Genomic DNA, 21,634 nt, shown 5'->3' on the forward strand with positions numbered 1-21,634 from the left:
ATCCAGAAGTTTTCCGGCTGAACATATTTGACATTTTCATAAACCCCTCTGTTTCGCAAGACCTACAAGGAGAGAAAGCAAGAGCCCTGTGAGCTCCAGCCCACAGGATCAGCAGGGCAAGCAGCAGGGGCTGATGAAAACAGCCCCCAGGATGAACAGACATCCCCATAGCCAATGACAGGGCTCACAGCTCTCTCAAACTGGTCTTTTGCAGGTAAACCCCAACAAGATGTAGGCACCTTCATGTTAAGATTTCATTTAAAATGTCTATCTCCAGCTACTTCAACTTTCAAGAAATCTCAGGGTCTGGAGCCCTTGGAGCTGCCTGAGCCTGCACAAAGCTTCACAGAGCTGAGCAGCACAGGCAGCACTCACAGCCAGTGCAGGCCCAGGTGCTGGTGGCAGGGCTCTGAAAGCTGTCAGATACATAGCTGAGAAGCTCCCCAGGGCATCTCCTGCATGGAGCAGGGACACGGCTGTAGAAATATCTGTACGCCAGAAACCTTTAACAACGTGTGGAAAAGCTACGAACAGCTTCAAGATCAGCTCTCAAAGTCAGACAAGTCAGTTTTGCTCCTGTCAGGAGCAAAATCCTGCAACTACTGCAAAAACTTAGCTCAGGTTTGAAGTATTTCTCTGCCCTGACCATCCTTCTGGCCTCCACCAGGAGGGGAACAAGCTGTTTGGAAGTGCTGCCAGCACAGCCACCGTGCTTTGTGTCAGATATCTGGCATCAGGAGCAACGTGGCTGCAGGGGGGAGAGAAGGTGGTGTGGGGGCTCCCAGAGACCCTCCAGGCAGCCCCCAGGGCTGGACACCAGGCACCCAGCCAAGAAGGCAAGGAGCCAGTATGGTGAAGAGTGTGACCCAACAGCTGAGGGCTGAAACTCCATCCCACTCCAGGCATGTCAGGGGGATTCACTTACTGAATCAACAGTTTCATGTTGTGAGAACCCCACAGGGGCGATGCCGTAGATGCACACAGCGAGGATGGTGATGAGTGAATGCACAAAGGTGACCCAGTAAGTAAAGAAAGGCCTGGATGGAGAGAAGGGGAAAGGATCAGAGGCAGAAATACAGGCATATTACATCTGCTAACAAAACAGAGGGGAAAAGCTGCTGTTTTCCCCCAGAAGCCTCACCAAAATCTGGAGTACATGACCAGGATCACCTAAGAGTGTACAGGGCAGTTGGCAATGACCTAAGGTCTTGCTGGCTGACAGAACCTGTTTACTCTGACTCCCCCATCACACTGCACAACCGCCCTTTCCCAAGAAAACATCCATGAGAACACAGAAGCCTGACACCGAACTGTGCTGTGTGTCTAAAATAACGACTCTAGGGTAATGATCAGAGGCAGGGATAGCTGAGCCTTGCTGTTCACCACAGGACAGTGGTGGTGGGGCACAGACCTGCTCGCCAGGTAGCAGAGGTACAGACACACCGTGAGGAGCTGGGTGAGGTCCCAGCGCACGGTGACACAAACACGCTGCTGTCGAGCAGCGATCCCTCACTCAGCAGTTGTGCTGGGAACGCCCTGTGAGCGCAGCTCTCACCTGTGGTCATCCATGTCCTCGATCTGCCGCTTGACGTAGCTGTCGATGCGCTTGCGGTAGGTCCTGTTGGTCAGCTTCCCCACCATGCCCAGCCCGTAGGGCCTCTTCTCCTTGGCAAAGAGCTTTCTCACGGGGACAGCGATGCGCTGGCCTCGCTTCTGGGGGCTCACGCTCACCACCTCCTGCCGCAAGCGCACCTTGGGCTGTGCCAGGCCCCCATCCTTTTGCTTCCTCCAGCCTCGCTCCAGGGGGCTGAAATCAAAAGCAGGACAGCAGTAGGGACCAGCCTTTCCCTGGTCTTTGGCAGCAGCAGAGCCTCTGTCTGTCCCACCCCCTCCAGGCTGGGCAGCAGCTGAAGGCAGACAAGGTGCCCTGAAGTGGGAGTTGTATTTCAAAGGGTTACACAGAGCCAGAAAATGAAAGCACAGAAGTGGCAGAAAGCACAGGAAACACAAAGAAAGTGGCACAAGGCAGCTGTGCCAAACTGAGCCCTGCCAAGGAGCTCTCGAGGCTTTGAAGTGTTTCAGCAACAGGCTGAAACAGGGAGGCTGCAACAGGCACCTCTGCAGCCTCAGGCACATCTATTTGCTCCCCTACTTCAATCCTCTTACTCTGCCCTCTGCTATGAAATGGAAGTGGAGTTTAGCCCAGCAGTGGAAATACCCACCATTAAAGCACTTCAATGTGACTGGACTGGCAAATTGGACATAAGAGAATCCCAGCAGCTTCCCAGACCAAGAAAGTAGCACTTTCACATGCTGCAAGCTGTACCAGCTACCTCTCACAATCTCTCTTCCATTCCTCCCTTTATTTGTACCAATGTGTGCATTTTTCAGAATAAAAAAAAGCAGGCTTCAACAACACAATAAAAATCCCAAGCATCCCGAGCTAAAAGAAGGCTTTTTTGTCAAAATAGATCTGACAAACATTGCACAGATTACTGCTGAATAATAACTGCTTTTTAGGTCTCCATCACATCCACATAGTTTTGTATTTCTTAGCTCTTTAACAGCAGTGTGAAGGTCACATCTGCAGCACTGAGACCTGACCACAAAAACCCAACTACCTCCCATTTCACCCTCCTCATTGCCTGACACTGTAGTAGGCCAGAGCTCCCAACATGTGCTCTAGTCCAGTGTACCTCCTCTGGCTTCCTAAATGTCCCACTCTGCACAAAGACAGCGCTTCTCAGAAGTGCTGAGAGAAAACAGCCAACAAACTTTCTTCTGAAAGGTGACTAGAGTATTTGGAGAGATCATGACAGCTCTGAAGTATGGGCAAGCAACAGGATAAGGGAGAATCTGAACCTCTGTAGCCAAAATACTGCTGGAAACTTCAGCTCTTTTCATATTGCACCTCGCAGAAGATGCATTTGAATATCCCAACTTCCCCTTGGGAAGTCCTTCTCCAGCAGAAGGTGCAGATTCCACTGCAGCCTGCTCTTGCCCAAGAGGTCAAGTGGTTTCTGTGTAGCGGACGTGCTCTTTCCTGGTATTTCCGGTGCTGGAAATCTCCCCGTGCACAAATAAACACCTCACCACGTGAAAGGACACCCAACTGCGACTCTGATAACAGCTCTCTAAAGTGTGAAAGAAATGTACTTTCCTCAATAAATAAAACTATTTAAGGAGATTCAAAGGGAGCCAAGAAGACTGAAACCATCTCAGAGGAGTGACAACAAACTCCCACCATTTGTGCTTCCCCTTATGTTAAACTGAGTCAAGTTCTTGGAAACACTTAAAGGGAAAGTGCCAACACAGCAAGATGGGCTGAGAGCAGCAGAACCACAACAAGGACCTCCCTGTCTGCTCCATGTTCACACCCAGCAGAGCTCTCTGCTGGGGTGAGCTGACTCGGAAGCAACACAGAGCAATTACTCAGTACCAGTTACTCAGGTGGAAAAAACCTAGGCATACAGTATAGCACCACCCACATATTTGTAGGGCTCTCAGCATCAGTGCCACACCTTTCTCTCATTTCAAGTGAGGAATGCAGCCCAGCTTGACACTCTGCAATGCTTCACACTGCTCCTTGGAGCATGACAACAGTTACTGGTGACTGTGGCAATGGCAACTGCTTTCTCACTTTGCCATGCTCTCCATAGCCAAAGGCTGGGCCCTCAGCATCCTCACAGCCGATTTAAAGTGTCTTTTGCTTCCTCAAGGCATGAGACAATCTCTGAAACACATTAGTGTGAAGCTGGAAGCTGCTGGAATGACTGCAGAAGTGGCCTCAGAGTCATCTTTCACATTCATGGATAGCTGGGGCAGGAGGTCTTCAGCTGGATTTGAAGAAAGCTCATCACTGCACTGCTCTGAGCTCTGCACCAAGCACCCACAGCACCCACAGCTTCCTCCACACAGGAGGCCTCGCTCCAAATGGGTTGGCCACCCCATATTAGGCTATGGCAGCTACCATGAAGATACTCACAGTAGTAAGTGGCTTCTTTCGAGCTCATTTTTGTCCAAGGCACCTCCTGTGAGATCTGTTTGATCTGGAGGTTTCACCTCAGCATCTTTGATTGCAGCTTCTGATGGCGACTCGAACACTTCATCTGGGTAAGTAGAGAGCTCCTCATGAAGGACTCCTTCCTGGGCAGAGAGACAGAAGTCCCATCAGAAGAAGCCAACATCCCATTTGGGACACCAGCCCTGGCAGAAAGCAGTGCTGCTCTCTGCCACACACAGTCCTGCCAGAACCAGAGTCCTGCTGTCTCTGGGCCAGCACCATGCCAGACCTGCCCCTCACCCGAGCAAAGAACGAAGTGTCGAGCTCATCTGGGAAATCCACCGTGTCCTCCTCCAGGAAGCTGGCGGGGGTGAAGCTGCGCCGCTGGGCCCTCCTCAGGGTGCTGTCCTTCACAGAGCGGCCCTGCAGCCAGGGAAAGGGCCATGGAGGCACTGCCAGAAACCTGAACCCCCAGCTCACAAACCCACCCCAGCCAGTGCACAGGGAGCCCAGGTGCTGAGCTCGTGCTTGTGATGGAGCACAGCAGACATGATGTGTGACACCTTTCTGGTGAGACACACAGCTGTCACCCCACTTCTCAACCCACAGCACCCACCTCCAGGCTTGCCATGTGCTCCTCTACCACATATTGTACAATGTGTCTGACCAAACCACAGTGATGACTGGTACTGGGCACAGCAAAAAAGGTCACTGAGCCCAGGAAAGCAGGCACAAGGCAGGATGAAGAGACTTGTATAGCAAGAGCCTCAGGTATTTCTGCTCTTCCATGACTGCCTACCAGGTGCAGATTGACCACCCAAAGGTCCAGACAGGCTGAAACAGGCCAGCTAGAATGCTCTGAGGCTGCTGGCTGTGGGAATCAAAGTCCCCAGGCCAATGAAGAGAAAGCAAAACCTGTACCAAAACTGAACCACCGTACCTGCTTCTTGCCAATCCTGCCTCCTGTACATATGGCTGAAACACAACAGGAGGCGACTTCATTTCCTCCCCCCACCATGGCTGTCCCCATCCTCTCTGCTCAGCAGCTCCTTCCCCTCCACCCTTCCCTGGGCAGCACCTCCACGCTGGTCCCTGCCCTCCCGCAGGCAGTACCTTCACCAGCGCGGCGGCCGCTCGGAAGCTCATTTTGGCCACGGACTCGCGCTTGCGGCGCCGCGGGAGGCGGTTGAAGCCCGAGCGGGAGCTGGTGAAGGAGCAGAGGGACGTGGCCCCCGGCGTGATGGGCGTGTGGGGGATGCTGCAGCCCTCAGTGTCCTCGGCCATCCGGAACGCTCGCCCGCGGGCCAGGGGGTCTATGATCTGCCAAGAGGAGCAGCCCATCAGTCCATCCACCCCCAAACCCTTCCCTACCAAGCTTCCTCTCTCCTCATGAGACCATGACAGGGGTCTGGCTCCAGGGATTGACCAAGAACAAGGCTGGAGGGACCAACAAGCAATTGTACAATAGGGAGATAAGGAATAGCCTACGGGGTTTTTTTCTCTTTTGATAGTATTGACTATTGTCAACCAGTCTGTTCCAGTATTTCACATAAGACTCCAAATCTCCTCCAGCCCTTCCTAAGCTCTTGGTTTCATTCTCTCCCGTGCCAATGAGCTTAACAGACAGAGAATGTGCTGTCTAAACAGGAGTTTCAGAAATCCCTGAAAACAGAAATGTTCTTTCTTCAGCTAGTTTCCTTCCTGATACTGGACAGCCCAGGACTTAAGCAGTATCCTGTTATCCTGTTGAAACATTACTGTATATTTACATCTGCTTCCATTAATTAAGTTTAACAGCTGGATAAAGCAGGCAAGCTTCCAGGAGCTTCAAGCCCTTCGTTGGGACTCCTCAGGCCAATGTTCTCACTTATTCCAAACATACAAATCAACGTAATGAAAATATTGCCTTCAGCTACAAACCTTGCCTCTGTCCTTACATCATCACAGCTGTGGTTTCCATAAGACCTCTATGCTTTATCCCAATGTTTTACGAGCTTTTTTAATCCACAGTTGCACACTCAACAGGAAGCTTGATGGGCTCACACCTACTGACATCACGTTCTGATTTAATGTAGCCCACACAGAGCTCAACAGTATTTCTAAGTCTCCTGTGATCAAAGGCTAGGTGCAAGACATTTAACAGAAAAGAGGACAACAAGGTGAAATGTGATTTAAAAATGCACTACATTCTCCTCTGCTTTAGTGATGCCACCAGGCTGCAGGTCACAGACTGACCTGCTTTGGAAGGAATTGTTTTCCCACTCACCCAGTGGTGCTCACCAAAGCACAGTCATCAACCACACCAATTACTGTCACTGAGTGAAACAATGGGAAGAGCTGGATATTGTGGTTAGTTCTGGTCACTGGATGTGCTCAACTGGGCTCTGCCCCCTGGGGTCACACTTAAAGGTAACGAGCAGGAGGTAGCACCAAACCCAGGTGCCCTTTGCAGGCACTCAAAACAACTTCTGAGGACCCATGAGCAGAGCTGCAGCACCACTGATGCTAGAGACACTTCTCAAAGTCCTAAAACATAACCAGGTTTCTATGGGAACAGCAGCTGTGCTACAGCCTGCATTCTGCTTGGGGCAAGGCAAGTGTCCTGAGTGATTCCAGCCCTGCTACTGTACATTTGGGTCTAACACACTGGCTACTCTGTGTACAACACAACTCTCTCCTTGCAAAATGGCAGCAGAAAGCCTGAGCTGAGAGCTCCTGGACATGCTGCACACCCCTAATCACCACCACAGCATGACAAACACGGCTCCCAGCCACGGGCGCAGCTGAGGGACCTCAGCCAACGAGACCAGAGAGAGGCTGCTGGAGAGAGAGCTGCCAAACTGTACCTGAGACGTGAGAAGCATCTGAGCACAGAGCCCAGCCATGTCGAGGCAGAGCTCAGCCCGCAGACGGGTCACAGCTGCCAACGTGGTGAAGACACCAAGCAGGGAACTCAGCGCTGGCCTTGCCTCTGTCCCAGGTTACTCACCTTCTGCATGCCCAGCTGGCAGGGTCCCACATAGAGCGGAGGAGGGGTCTCTGTGCTTGTCAGAGAAATATTGTCCTGACTGGGCAAGTCCATCTCCCGGATGACCTGAGGCTTGAGCTTCCCATAGCGCAGGCTGCAGTGGCGGAGGCTCTTCCTCTGCCATTTCTGAGTAGCGTCGCTGTCTTTGCTCACCCCAAACCAGTCTGCCGTGCCTCTGAAAGATGCCAGCAGACAAGTGCTAAGAAGCATGATGTTTGCTTGGACTATGCACACGAAAAGACAAAACCCTGGTGGTCACTTCCAGCCCACCCCAGTTCAAAGCGAGAACTCTTCCCCAGGAGCATCTCGCAGCTTGTCCTCAGCTGGTTTTAGCAACCTGACAGATGCTGGCCAGAAACGTTTGACCATCAACAGCATTCTGTCTCTTAAGACAGAAGAAAATTGACAGGAGAGATCCACTGTGGGTAAAGGACAGCTTGTTCTGAGTTTTTCTAAAAAATAAAGGAAAAGAAATAGTACAGAAATTCAGGAAGTAACTTGGTGAAAGGTGGTTTTTTGCTTTAAAAACCACCTATTTCAAACACTTACCGTCTTCAGGCCAGCCCTAGGTCCCCATTGTGAGACTGTACTGTTTCATAGCTCTGTAACTTCTCCCAAAAGCTACCAGGAATCACCCTTCTCTCACAGCCCCTCCTCTCCATACTCCCAGAATCTCCCTAACTTCTCCATCTCATGCTGCAGGATTTCTAATCTCCTCAAGGGTACCATTAACAGCAAAACTTGCTGCAGTTCTGATCTCTGCAAAGGTGGACACAGTTCTAAGCTGCTGGTTGCAGAAGCAGGAGCACAAGGTTGCAGCCATGAGGCAGGTTTGCTGCCAAGTGGCTGCTGTCACAGAAGAGCAGTGGATCAGAAGCAAAATCCCAAGGACAGCAGGGAGGGATCAGGATAAGTCAGACTAAAAGTCTATTTTAAATCCTGCAAGACAGCTGGTGCCCTAAACTTACAGGGGTCGTGGCAGCCCTGCCAAGCCTTTCCCACCATGGTTAATCCATCCTCAGGAGGTGACAAGCTGCCTCAGCCTACAGCTGTCTGGCCCAGGTGTTGAGACCTGGAAGTCCTTCCAAGCCAAACCCAAATCCCTGGCCTCAGCCCCCCTGCTCAGGGGCAGGATCTCCAGCTGCTGAGAAGCAAGACCTCACAGATCACAAAGTGAGCATTAAAATACACACTGGAGTAAAGGCTGGGATAAATCTAGAATTAGGCCACACAGGGGAACTGAGACAGTGCACTGGAGACAGGAGACCAGTCCTGTGATTTTGCACCCTACCAAGCAAAAACCCCATCAACCAACAGGTGAAGGTGCTCTGCCACCATGCCAAAAGGTGCATTTGAAATCCACAGCCTTGCTGGTTAAAACTTTCCATATGCAACCACCACACATTTTCCTCAGCCCTCCCTGTTCTCACAGTGCTACAGAACAGACCCTTCAGAGGTCATGAGGGCCATTGCTGGAATTCACCTGACCTCACTGACCCAAATGCCACCAGCAAGTCAACGTGCCAGCCTTCGGAGATGGGGCTGTGTGCAAGTGTTGGGGCACCTCTCTGCTCCCCCAGACCCACATCTCCTTGAAGCAATCTTCCTCTCCATGCAGAGCAAAGGGCCCAGGGCCAGCCCCTGCCCTGACAGACTCACCAAGCCCAGGGCACAGAGGTCATGTTGCCAGTTGCTCTGGCACAACACACACCGCAGAACAGTCTGACAACTCAGAGGGCTCCCACAGATGGCTGTAACCAGTACTTCAACAGCAAGGTGACCTTGGGTGACAAACCCACGCATGAGGCCTCAAAGGGAGAGGGGCTGAGGGTCATTTGGGCCCATATGAGCCTGCTGAGGAATGGCCCATTGCACCACCAGCAGCCTCAGACCCCTCCAAAACTGTGCTCCCACTAGTCTGGAAGGACAATCACCACCACAGCTGTTGGCACTGTGAGGAACACTCCAGAACTGCCCAAGACCACTACTGGTCCAGGGCCAGGGTGAAGAGCTGTCCTTCTCCCTGATCATAGCCAAAATAGTCCACTACAGAGTTTAGAGCATCTGGAGAACCCTGGGAAGATGCTGAATGCTTCTGTTCAGCTGGGGAACCCCATCACGTCCTACGGAGTCCCCAGGGCACTCTAACAACCAACATCAGCGTCAGCTGTCACTCTTCTGTCATGATGAGCCAACCAGCCCTGAAAGCCCAAGGCCAAACACGAGCAGCCCCAAAGGTGGCCACAGTGCCAGAGTGGCAGCTGGCCAAGGGCAGCAGTGAGGATGGCAGGACAGGAATACAGGGCATTAGGTCCAGTCCCTGCCATGCACAAAGTCACACAGTCTGTTCGATTTACAAGTTTCCTGGGCTCCAGACTCGGGGTGATGGTCAATGGGCCATTGTGCCCTGGACTTCTGGAGTGGCTCATCTCCTTGGTGCTAAGTAAACAAAGACCTCCATCTCAAAAAGAAGAGTCACATTTGCATTACCTCTGGACCAACGTGACAGTGTCTGTTTGGTGCTGCTTCCTCTCCTCCCCCTCCTGCCCCAAGAAGGCTTTGGGGCCAACATATGCTGCACTGCTGCCAGCAAAGGCAGGCTGGGCTAAGGCTGCCCTGGGGAGATATTCCAGCTATGGTGAACACCAGGAGGTTGACAGCTTGTTAGGAAAGGCAGGAGGGAGTGAGGCTGGCGGGTGGACAGCTTGTTAGTCCATGCTACTTATTGACAGCTGCCTACGCATTTAGTAGGAGTGACAATTGTTTTTTGTTAGAGGCACACATGAACTTTCTCACTCCGCCTGTCTGTAGGCCTCTTGGACAGTCCTGGGAAGGCAATGTGATCTCAGCAACAGCCAGACTCTGTGCAGTTCACAACAGCCCTGGCACACACATGCAGGGGTGGGTTTCACACTCAGTGCTACCAGTACCTGAAAAACGATCGGGGCAGGGACTGCCGCTTTCTCAGGGAGCTCCTGCCCCCCCGGTGCCCACGAGCGGGCAGGGTCTGACTCCTCTGAAACCGAACCTGTCTGCTGCAAAGAAAAGAGAGCTGAGGGGAAGGAACCTCCAGGGCTGTGGAGGGGAGCAGCCACTGCATCTCCTTCCATAGCCCCACGGGCAGCAGTCGTGCCCCACTGTATGTGACAGTGGCCTCCAGCTGAGAGCACAGTCTAAGAGAAACAACCAAGCTCAAGCCACACAGCAGCATCTTTGAACCCAGGAGGCTGCTGAATCCTCTTGGTGCACCTGCTCTTCTTGACGTGTGCCTCCCATTGCTCTTGAAGGTACCAGGGGTACTGCAATCCCCCTCAGCTCCCCCTCTAAGACCTGCCTTCTTCAGCCCAGACACTCAGCTGCAGATTCCACGGCTGGCTTCGGACACCAGTGTGAAACCATGGAGGTGTCAGCAGGCTGAGATATGATCTGCTTAGGGACAGGTGACTGATGCCCTGACAGGATCTTGCCTAGTGCACAAGTCTATCTGTGCCACATCTGCTGCCTTGCATGGACATCTCAGACATTCTGGGAGACTGGAAATGGTGTTAGATGCTTTCATAGGAGTCACTCCCATGCCATGTTCTGGACTACACAGGCTTGACTTCATGTTCACACTTGATCTGTGTCCTCCGGGGAAGATGGTATGGAGTCCTCATGCAGTTTCACATTCTGTGCATTCTGAGGGCTGTGTTAAGCAGGAAACTTGGCAGTCCTTCCTGGACTCACAAAACAAATCCCAAGACACATTTAGGGATGTATGGTCTGCGTTCTCCACTGCATCCCTAGCTCTGCTAAACAGAAAACAAGGGTTTAGGCCTTGGTACTTTCCAGTTCCCTGGCCTTGTTTCTGATCCACTCATTTCATGCTTTTATTGCTAGTGTTGTGTCATGGGTGCATCTCCTGCAGTTCTGCTCCTTGTAAAGTCCTTCCCAAAGTAAATTTGTCACACCAGCACCAAAGCGGTTCACAGTTCCTCACTCCCCTGCATACAAACTGCATGTTGTGAGGACTGCTGGGGAAGGTTACCCTGGCCCTTCTACCCAATGCTTCTTGTCAGGGCTTCCACAGCACCCTCCCAGGATATCCCCTCATCCTTGACATGCTCTTGCCTAATTGTCCTGGCAAGGAACACGTCAAAGGCAGGGAGGCAAGGGAAGAGACAGTGTAGGTGTGCAAGGACAGCCTCAGCAGGCCCAGAGGCTGCCCACAGCCCTGAAAAGAGCAGACGCTGCTTCACAGGCTCAGCCCTCCCAACCTCACAAGAAGAAGGATCAGAGTGGACTGCTGAAGGAGAGCTTCACCACCAAGGCAGCTGGGGAACATCTGAGGCAAAGGAAAACAGTGTGTGGGAGATCTCCCAGAGCTGGAAAGCTGCTCCTTTGTGAGTGGGCGAAGCCTGGCTGGCTGAAAGTACCCCTGACCCGTGGAGCTCCAGGGATGCTCCTGGGATCCAGGCAGGCCTGACACACTGCCAGAGATAGAAGAGAGTCATCTCAGGAGAGCAGCTGGGAGAGCCACTCCCTCTGGGCAAACTGCGATAAGCCTTTGCCATGGCGAGGGAAAGACCACCCAGCTCTGTGTGGCCATGTCTCAAGAGACTCCTAATGACAACCCTTTGTAGGAGTGGGACACAGGCCCAGAGCAGCCTCTCCCTGCTCTCCACCACCCCTCAGAGCCATCTCAAGGACCTGCCAACGAGCCAGTGCTAGGAGCCAAGCTGCTAAGAGCCCTGCACTGCTCCAATGGGCTTCTGCCTCCCCCAGCAACCATGTGCTCTCAGACACTGCACCAAAGCACGCCCAGCACCACCCCCTCTACAGTCACAGAAAAACATCAGGGCCTGAGACATCCTGTTACTGAGAAACAGCCCCCCCTGGGGCATGGGGGCAGCCAAAATCTGTCTGTAAGTGGCAAACACCATTCACTGCCCTGGTCACCAGCATCTTCCTGCCAGGACTTGTCTCCTCACGTGCTACAGACAAGCTATACAGCACCACTGGGCTTCTACATCGGGGACCAATCTGCACCCACCCTTCCACAACCTCGTGAGGTAATGAGGGAGTCAACCTAATCCTGCTGTGACAGGCAATGGGATGAGCAGAGCAGTATAAGTCCACAACTCTGGGCTGGCACTGGCTGGCAGAACGCACTGCAGCAGGTTCCATGAGCTGCGTGCCTCACCTCTTGATGGTCTGGGTGATTGAGGTCTGTCGTTGTAGCACCGGTCTCCGGGCAGGGTCGTGGGGCAGGGACGGCACGCGGCTGTTGTCGGCCGGCATGCTCACGCTCCGCAGGAACGCCTGGCGCCGCGTCGCCTGCCGAGGGAAGCAGGAGGGGGTCAGTGTTCTGGGAGTGAGGCTCCACAAGGCCAGCCAGGCTGGGGAACAGTTAGCAATTCAACATGTACTGCATGAGCTCCAGCAACATACCCTCCTGGCTGTTGCCTAGCCAGATCACACTCTCCTAGACCGCTCCACAAGGTCAAGAGAAGCACAGTCAGTGGGATTTGCTTTTTAAGTGGCTCTGGATCTGCACTAAAAGCCTGTGAGAGCTGTGGGTGGATCTGTAGTTGCTGCCTGGTGCAGCCTAAGCAAGCTGGGAAAGGCTTTGTTCATAGCCTAATTGCCTGGGCACACTCACATGTCTTGGCTAAACATCACCTACCAAATGTGACACCACTCACCAGGCTGTTCTCAGCTGATAGAACTGCCTCCCCAGGGCTGCTCTGCATTACATTTTTATCAGCTCAGCAGAGACACCATCTCCCATTTGTACAGGGCAGGCTGAGCAGACTGCCCCTGTGGCAAGTGAAGCTCTGATCGATCCTCTGGTCAGACACTGTCTCTGCCTCGAGACTGCTTTAGCCTCTCTAGCCCAGAAAGCTAATGATTTCCACTTATGCTATCAACAATTTTGATATCTTTTATGTAAAAACAGTGCACAGATACTCAGGTTGTAAGCCAGAGGAGCACAGAATGCACTCTTATCCTGACAGCCTGGGCTGCGCACACGAGACCCCCAGAGAACATCACCTCCACCAGCTTCCATCATAAGCGCACAGTGTGTCTCCAGGTACTCAGCTGGATTTAGAGATTTCAGATAAGGGAAGATCCATCAAAGCCTTAAAAAATTGATTCAGAAGGTTTCAACCTGCACTGGTAAAACCCTGAACTCCACTTCTAATCCCTACAGACTGACCCCCAAACTCTTTCCTTCCAAGGGAAGACCAGAACCAAGATTTACCTGCCAGGAGCTGTCACGTAAATGAAGTGCATTTGAGTCCCTGCATCACGGAATGGTGAAGAGAGCAGTTCTTGCTGTCCCAAGTGCAACAGAAGTTCCCTCTTAAGCTTGTCCTCAGCCTCCTCTAGGGAAACTGTATAACCCTCCATTTTTCTGATGACTTAACTTTTTTTCACATAAGTGACTGAACCCAGTACCCGCCTGTGGGAGCTGGGCAGCAAGAACCCTCTGGCTCTGCCTTCAGTGCACAAAGTCTGTGTTTCTACAGCAAGGCCACACAAGCAGCCAGCGTTCATACCCAGGCCTCACCCCTACAGCAGTTTTTAATACCTTGTAGCAGGTATTCCTGATATTCCTCCTATTCCCAGCACAAACAAGGATGTTTTACTCTCATGCTTTGCACGGCTCCTATTAACCTATCACCTCATCTCTACTTCAGCACTCCTCAGTGCTATGTATTTCTCATCCCACATGGTTCTCTTATGTTCCTCATGCTGGTAACAGCTTTGTGTTGCCAGTAACTGTTCTTTGCTGTTACTGATGAAAGTCTGTCATTATCTTGGCTATTCATAAGTCAGATTCATACGCTGCTCATATCAGCACAAGCTCCAGCACTTCCAGGCCCTCATGTTTATCTGGGAGATCTTCAGTCCTCCAGTCCCCTTAAGAAATGCTTGTTTGAATACCTCACTCTCATATCCCAGCCAAGACACTTTTCACAATGCCCACATCCAAACAGTCACATCCACTGATGCGAGCACATCAGCCACCCACCCTCATCCCTCCCACATCCCCTTCAAGGAGAGTTAATTACTGATCATAAATTTACTCAAAGGCTCTGCCCCTTCTTATGTGGCCTCATGACCTGCCATCACACGCTGCTTTTCCCTCAGCCAGGACTGATGGGGACCGCAGGCACAGGGATGCTCCCAGCACATCCCCCCCATCTCCACAGACCCTCCCTCCTCCCCAGCACCTGTACCTGCACGGGCTGGAGGGGCTCCTCTGGCACGGGCATGGGCACCGGTACCGGGATGTCCAGTTTTAACCATGGCGGCTTCTTCCGCTGTAAACTGCTTGTGCTGTCGTGCCGTGCCTCCGACATCGTCCCACGCTTGTTCTCAGGCCTAGGAGAGGGGAGACATCAGAGTCAGGAGGGAATCTGGCTCATCCCTCCCAGTCCATGCTGGCAGGGCGAGCAGAGAGTCCTCCTCCCCGCTGTGACTGATGGCCCCAAGCCCCACGTGGGATGAATTCCCAAAGTGCCTCATGAGGGCTCAAGGGTCACAGCTTGTGCCCACACTGGTCATTCAGGACCTGACACTCGGAGGACATGGAGCGTTGCTCAGGGCACGGGATTTCAAGCCAGGTACACAGACTGCAGTCACAAGTTTGAGTCACCTCCCATTAAGATTTTTGCTGAGACTACTGTGAGATCCAGATTCCTTAAGAACAAGCCATGAATTAAATCTTAATGAGATCTGGATCCAGACCAACCAGCTAAGTAACTGCAGTATCAAAAGCCACTGACCTCCATCTAAAACCAGCTTGTGACTCACAAACACCCTTTTTTGCCCACCCAAAGCCGAGCACCACACTTTCTAACCTACCTACCACTTAGCAATTAACAAGTGGCCGCTTCTCATTGCTGGTTCTAATCTCTTTTAAATGTAGTAGTGATTTTCTAGAAACACAACACGGCGCACAGAGCAAGACCAGTATAGCATGAACATTAGAGAACTGGCACTAATCCTGAATTGAGTGGTTTTCATACATAAATAATAATGATATGGTATTTAAATAAACACTGCTGTGTAATCAAAAGGCCGCAGTGAGCAGAGTGACTCGCTGTCATCTTGCCCACTCTGCTGCAGTTTTCCCCACCTGTTTGCATCACACACAGTGGGACACAGAGACCACAGAGTCTTTCAGGCTGGCAGAGCATCCACTTCACTGTGCACACTCAGAGAAACAATTCAGAAAATAGATTTCACTGGAGGCAGATCAGCGCAGATACCTCCACAGGTACCATCCAACCTAAATTATGCTACGAGTTTGTATTTCTTCCTCTCCTAGCACACACACAACTTCAAGTGAACAGTGGGAAGCATGTGTGCTGAACGGGACAACAGATTCCATTCCCTCCTGGCTCTCTCCTTGCGTTGTCCTAGCCTGGCCTACGGCCCTTAGCCACAGGGGACAAAAATAATCAAGTGTCCCAGCCTCTTCACCACAGTGGACAGATGGAATAAGCAACCAGTTAAATCAGCAAGCACACATGTTTTGAAAGGGGGTAGGAGAAAAACTCAGTTGGAATTAAAACTTAGTGTTCTTACGGTGTTAACACAGCCCATTTATTTTAAATGCAGAATTAGTTTAACACATAAGGATTCTTCCTTGTGAGAGGCCAAGTCCTAGGCCAGGACCAGAGGCAGAGAGATCTCCACCCTCGGAGACATTTGGCACTCAACAAAACAAGGCCCTGAGCTGCCTGAATTATCCCAGCCTTGCAGTGGATGAGCCAGTCAACCTGCAAGGGTACCTCCCAACCTAAATTAGGCACTGGTTCTCTGAAACGTGCACTGCCTTGCAGGGATTTCCACCATATTCCCACAGCTCCCTGCAGCTGCTCTGCAAAGGGAACTGCGCACACCACGCGAAAGATACAAGGCGGGGGGGCAGGCAGCGGGGAAATAGGTCAATAAAAGGGAGTGGGGGATGATCTGGATTGGGTTAGGAGAGAATCTCATCTAAAAGGAGCTGAAGGCCAGCTGCTGGTTCAGTCGCGCGAGCTGGGCCGGCTGCCAGGAGCGCTGTGCTCAGCTGAGCCGGAACGACAGAAAGGGAGGACTCAGCTGTAGGTGGATGAAGGTTGGGTTTCAGCAAATACCACAGGCCCCCAAAAGTCTGGGAATTCTTGATCTAGCCTGTACAGACATGCCCTTCATACATGCACCACAGTCCTGTTGCACAGATGCAGTGCTGTGCATGAGAGGGACACAAATCCTTCCTTCCCTCCCCGCCGAGCTGCAGGGGTGGCTAAATACAACTGTTCTAACTTCCTATAAGATAAGGACAGTGAGAGTTTTAGGGGAACTCCTGCCTGTGCTTGGTATGAGTAAATCCGCTATGAGACACGATTTACTGAAAGGTCTTGCAAATTTGCCTTCATGGTGAGGTCAGAAAGCAAAGCAGATTTCTCATACCTGAAATACTCCAGCACAGAGCTCCAGCATTTACCGCGAGGATCACAAACACCACACCACATCTCCCTGAGGTGCCCTAATCAGAGACCAGCCAAGAGAGACAGAGCCATCACTCTGGCATGACCAAACAAAATCTATTTCACACAACTCAAGAGCCTCCTTCCTGTGTCTTCAAGGGCAAATTCAGAGCATCTGAAGTAGCAACTCTGCTTTTTCCAACATCTCACCACTGAGCCACCATCACTCAACATCCTTCCTGTCTACCTACAGAGCTGCCTTTGTGAGCACAAGCTCTGGGTGTAAAGAATACAAACGTGTAAGATTTGCAGCTTTATCAATCAGTGAGGCCAAGCCAGGAAGGGAGGGGATGAATCACGCCTGTATTGCCCGAAAGTTGCTGCAATAACGTGAAACCCTGTGAAAGACATCCAATTAAATCTGTTTTCAGTTTCCCTTCCTAAATTGCCACAGACCACAGACAGTGATGTCCACGTATCCTCACTGGCTTCCTTGCCACCCTTGCAGACTAGCACATGAGATCTCCAGGGTGTACACACATGCCAAAGAGGACAGGGCATGCACACACAGGGGTCAAGCCTGTGGCCTTACAATTACCCCCAAAGTTGTTTCAACTTAGTTCTTTAAGCAAGGTGAAGATCTCAAGATGAAATTCACATCCTAACAGAGCAATGGAATGCTCTGCTTTCTCCCAGCTTCAGCAGTTAAAGAGTTCTTTAGATAGCAAAGCATAAAAATGCATATATTATAATTGTCTAAATGCATTCAGTATTTAAACCCCAGCTGAGTTTCAAGGGTGACTGCAAACAGAGTATGTAGAAGCAAATCCCTCTACCAGCTCAACCTTCTTTACTCACTAACAGGTTCACTTCCCAGTAGAAGGATGCAGTGAAGGCCGAGCTGTTCAGCATTCCCAATTCCCTGTGTGCATTTGGAGTGGCCAAAAATAAACCTTACAAACACCTAAGACTGGATCAGGCCCTGCCAGGGCAAGCACCGTGAATTCTGTGTGAATAGTCAGCCACAGCACAGGTCAGGCAAGTGCCTCTGCCCCAGGCACAAAAAGGCCTGTGGTATGGTCATGAGAGACAGGTCTCCAGGGGGTTAACGGGCAGCCTGAATGTGGATCCAGCTGAATATACAGATATATGGACTAGATGAGCATCAGTGTAGGGCTGTGTGCACAGATGTACAGCTACATGGTCAAACAGCCTTTGCATGGCAAAGGGGTAACAGCCCTCATTACACCTGGCCCTCACTCCAGGTGCTGCTAATTTCTGTCTCAGCACTGCAGTAAAAGCACTTGCTGAGTTTCACGCTGACCCCTTGGTTACTTTTAGGGGCCAATGTTTCAAGATCCAGTGTCCATGTATTTCATCAGGCCAGTGGGCTTTGTTTCAAAGTTGACTGAATTGATACATACTTTGTTTGAGTGGTCCCATACCATCAATCCCAATTTCTTAATACTGTCAAGAGGCCACCAACAGCAGCAGGATGGGAACACACACACAGCACAGCTGTGCAAGGTCAGGCTAAGTGTCCCTCTAAAGCCTGTATCTCATTTCCAACCAAGGATGCCTGGCACGGGGCAAGAGTACAGGATCACTCGACAGTCCTATCTCCCAGGACAGAGCCATGGCATGTGCTAGGAATAAGTCACAGGCTTCTTGTGCCAGAAATGTCTTTACATGTAACAGCTCTGTATCCATCTCTATATCAATCCAGTGGTTACTATTCCAGAATTTATCCAGCTCATTTTTTAATCCAAGCAAACTTCTAGTATTCATAACTGCACATGACAAAGCTCCAGAGCTGAAACACGTGCTGTGTGACAAGCCTGCTCCAGTTCATCTGCAAACCTGCCATTTCCTGGGTTCACCTGTTGCCCCGTAGTTCTTGGAATTAGAACAGTGATCAGCTTTTCCCTATCCTCTTTCTCTGTGCAAGTCCTGACCCTACAGATCTCTTCCATGCTGTTCGTACCATGCCCTTTTCCCACACCCACATCAGCAGCTCAGTCCTTGTACAGGGGCTGTTTCAGACCTCTCACCTGTGCTGGCTTAGTTTGAACTCTGTTCCACCAGCACCACAAAAGTCAGGAATATGAAAACACAAGGCTGAATGAGAGGCATTTGCAGATTCAGCTTCTTCTAACTGATCAGCTGGTAGCAGCATAAAAATTATTAATAATGTCCATTTCAATTAAAATAAACAAAAAAAAAGAAAAAAATGTATCAATTGCAGATAGTCTGGAAAATTCATCTTCAAAAGGCCTGTGCCAAAGCAAGGTCACAGAACCAGAACGAAAGGCAAATCCACTGCGCTGTGGATCAGGCTAAGAAAGGGGAGAGCACATTAAATATCAAAGTTGGCACATGATCAAGGAAAGCTGCTTAGTGAAATCTACTGACCCAAAGAGCAAAGGAAAAGCTTTGTCCAGAAGCTTGAGCATGTTCCTAAAACTGACAGGCATCCTAAATACATTTAGAGACTTGCACAGTCATTTCAAAGACAGACCATCCTTCCACTTAAACAGACAACTGAAGCTATTCCAATGTTGATTTCTTTTCTTCCAAAATTTCCATTTTACCAGCATTCCCATTTAAAATAAAGCTGGCTTTTTTCCCCCAAGAAACATTCCAAACAAAAACCAAAACAAAACCCCGACTTAATTCAACACTACCACACAAACAAACAGCATCTGCTTTTTCCAGCATCACTGCTCCTCTCCAGCACAGTGTGTGCATGCTCCTACAGACACCCCCAGGAGGTAACAGACACCGGGGTCATTCCGCTGCAATCCGATCGCCACATTCTGTGGTCAGACTCCAGCAATTTTTCTCCATTCTTCAAACCCCATCACTGCAACAACTTTATTTACAGTGCCTGCTACACAAAGTGCCAGGCAAGTCCCATGTACCTGAAGGGGTCTGTCCACGCAGCTGTTCTGGATGAGGTACAGGAATCCAGGTGGACACAGCAAAGAAACCGGGATCCTCAATGTGTTCTCCAGACAGGACAAGCCAGAGGAGACAGAGGAGAAAGCTCCTGGCTGTGCCTCTCTCTCCAGGAGGATTGCTGCTGGCAGAGCAGGGAAAAGGCAGGAAGTCCAAGGAGAAGAGGAGCAGTGGGGTTTCAGTCTCGTGGCTGCCAATAAAACCATCTAGCATGGATCAGACCCAACGAGTTACAAACAATATCCCAAACACCAGGCATAAGCCAGCCCTTTAAAACAGGCCAGATGGAGGGGCTGAGGGCAGGCAGGGACGGGGAAGGTGGGACAGGCCTGTGGCCTTGCACTCTCGGGGAAAGCTGTTAAGGGCACAGCAACACCCAAGCTTTGGCTGAGACCACCCCCACTGCCCACCCTAAGAAAATACCTGCGAAACAAAACAAGGCCATCAGCACTGCCCAGGGCCCTCTCCTGCTTTCCCAACCCTGGCTGCTGAGCTGGGAAATACTGTAAGGCTTTGCAGACCCGCAGGCTGCCATAGCAGAAGCTGGGTCTGAGCAGACCAGGCACCTCTGAGCACAAGCCTGGCAGAGAGCTGTGCAGACACACTGCCCTTTGAGCCCTGCCCCGCAGGGAGCTGGCAGCACTGCCATTCCCACACACATCCCACTGTCCCTGCTCTCTGCCATGCACAAGCTCTGCCTGAGTGCTGGTAGAGGCTGATGCTGCTTCCAAAAGCCTGCACCAAATCACACAGGCAACAATTCCTCAGGGCTCTGGCTTCTGCTCGCAAGCAATCCCATCTGCCAGCTAGCTGCTGCCCAGGGAGCAGGTTTGCCTTACTCCACTGAGCCACTTCAAGGTGTTTTACCAGCACAAACTAACCCTAGTAAATTATTTCCTGTTGATCTGGCATCCTGAAGAGGCTCAGACAATTTCAGATAAGCCCTGGAGAGGAAGGGTAGGACCAGCCTATTCAGCGATGGCTCAGCATGACAGCAGCTCAGGTGAGACATCAAATACAGCCCCAAGCTGTTGTCCCCTGCCTGTGTGAAATTGTCCTGCTCCATCCCCACTAGGTATCTCACCATGAACCATTTAATTGAATTAGCTGAGAAATATCAACAGAAACTGCCTGGTTTGGAAGAGGCCAGGCAGACCCCTAGACAAGAAATGGGAAGCTACATTGGGTTAATATTTCATGCCAAGCCCTGGAGAGTGATGGTATTCAAAGAGGCACAGCAGGAGTGCAAAGCTTCAGCTGGGACCCAGTGAACTTGGAAAAGGTTCAGCTGCATACAGAGACAGAGGGTTTTAAGTACAGGTAATGAAAACGTCTGCCAGTGAAGTCTGAATGTATGTGAGCCAATCCCATGATCAAGAAAGCAGACCTGATATCCCTTTGAGCAACTGATTTTCTTGATTTTCAGAAAAACACGAAGGTCATGATGGAAATCAAACAAAAATCAGTTCCAACTTGAACACCAGCACTAAAAGCTTTCAAAGCAGCTTCACCTGGGACCTGAAGGTGTGGTGCCCTCATATAGAAGAGAGAGGAAAAACAGGAAGCTCAAAAACCCTTTTTGATTTCTGTTAGTCCCCAGATCTGTAGCTGAACTCCTTCAAATACAGGTTAAAAGATGACCCCCAACTGTAACATGCAGTCACAAGCAACAGACTGATCTTCAAGGTCCTTTTGTTGCAGCAGACAAAGGGCAAAATAGTAACAGGACCTCAGAAACCAAAGCTCAAAATTCAAGCTAAAAAGATGTCACAGACACTTGAAAGAGATGCAAGCCAACAGAAGAAGCAGTGACCCAGCCTTGTTTGCTGCCCTCCTCCTCCTGCTGGCACCAGCATCCCCACAGCTGTTGGGTGATCCATACTGGGAACCAACCCACATGAGCTCAGCAGAGAAAATGGCTCGTTCCAGCCTCAGCTCCTTCCCACATGGCTCCACAAACACTTGTGCCAGCAGAAGGAAAGGGGAAGAAGCAGGAACAAACAGAAGCAGCTGGAGCCAAATGACTGGAGTGCTTCTCAAGGCAGTATAGTTTGAAGTGATTGTTGAAAATATGGCCAGAAACTCAGATCTGTGGGAAGCCAACAATTATCCCAGGGAGGTGGTGGGTTCGGCACCTCTAAATAATCTTCTGAGAAGTGCCTTTAGTGCAGGTGTTGA

At 50.9% G+C, this 21,634-nt stretch overlaps 1 protein-coding gene across 1 annotated transcript in view; it reads right to left on the reverse strand.

Annotated features, from left to right (window-relative positions):
• Positions 1-21,634, reverse strand: part of RHBDF1 (rhomboid 5 homolog 1) — a 35,465-nt gene that overhangs the window by 5,673 nt on the left and 8,158 nt on the right. Inside the window, exons 2-10 of the mRNA XM_017741224.1 lie at positions 14,258-14,402; positions 12,214-12,347; positions 6,993-7,206; positions 5,117-5,323; positions 4,304-4,426; positions 3,986-4,146; positions 1,556-1,807; positions 926-1,037; positions 3-62 (exon numbers count right to left, since the gene is read on the reverse strand). Coding sequence (XP_017596713.1) covers positions 3-62; positions 926-1,037; positions 1,556-1,807; positions 3,986-4,146; positions 4,304-4,426; positions 5,117-5,323; positions 6,993-7,206; positions 12,214-12,347; positions 14,258-14,402 — 1,408 coding nt within the window. The remainder of the gene's footprint in view (positions 1-2; positions 63-925; positions 1,038-1,555; positions 1,808-3,985; positions 4,147-4,303; positions 4,427-5,116; positions 5,324-6,992; positions 7,207-12,213; positions 12,348-14,257; positions 14,403-21,634) is intronic.

Source organism: Corvus brachyrhynchos, unplaced genomic scaffold (assembly GCF_000691975.1).
Source record: "Corvus brachyrhynchos isolate BGI_N302 unplaced genomic scaffold, ASM69197v1 scaffold58, whole genome shotgun sequence".
NCBI lineage: Eukaryota > Metazoa > Chordata > Aves > Passeriformes > Corvidae > Corvus > Corvus brachyrhynchos.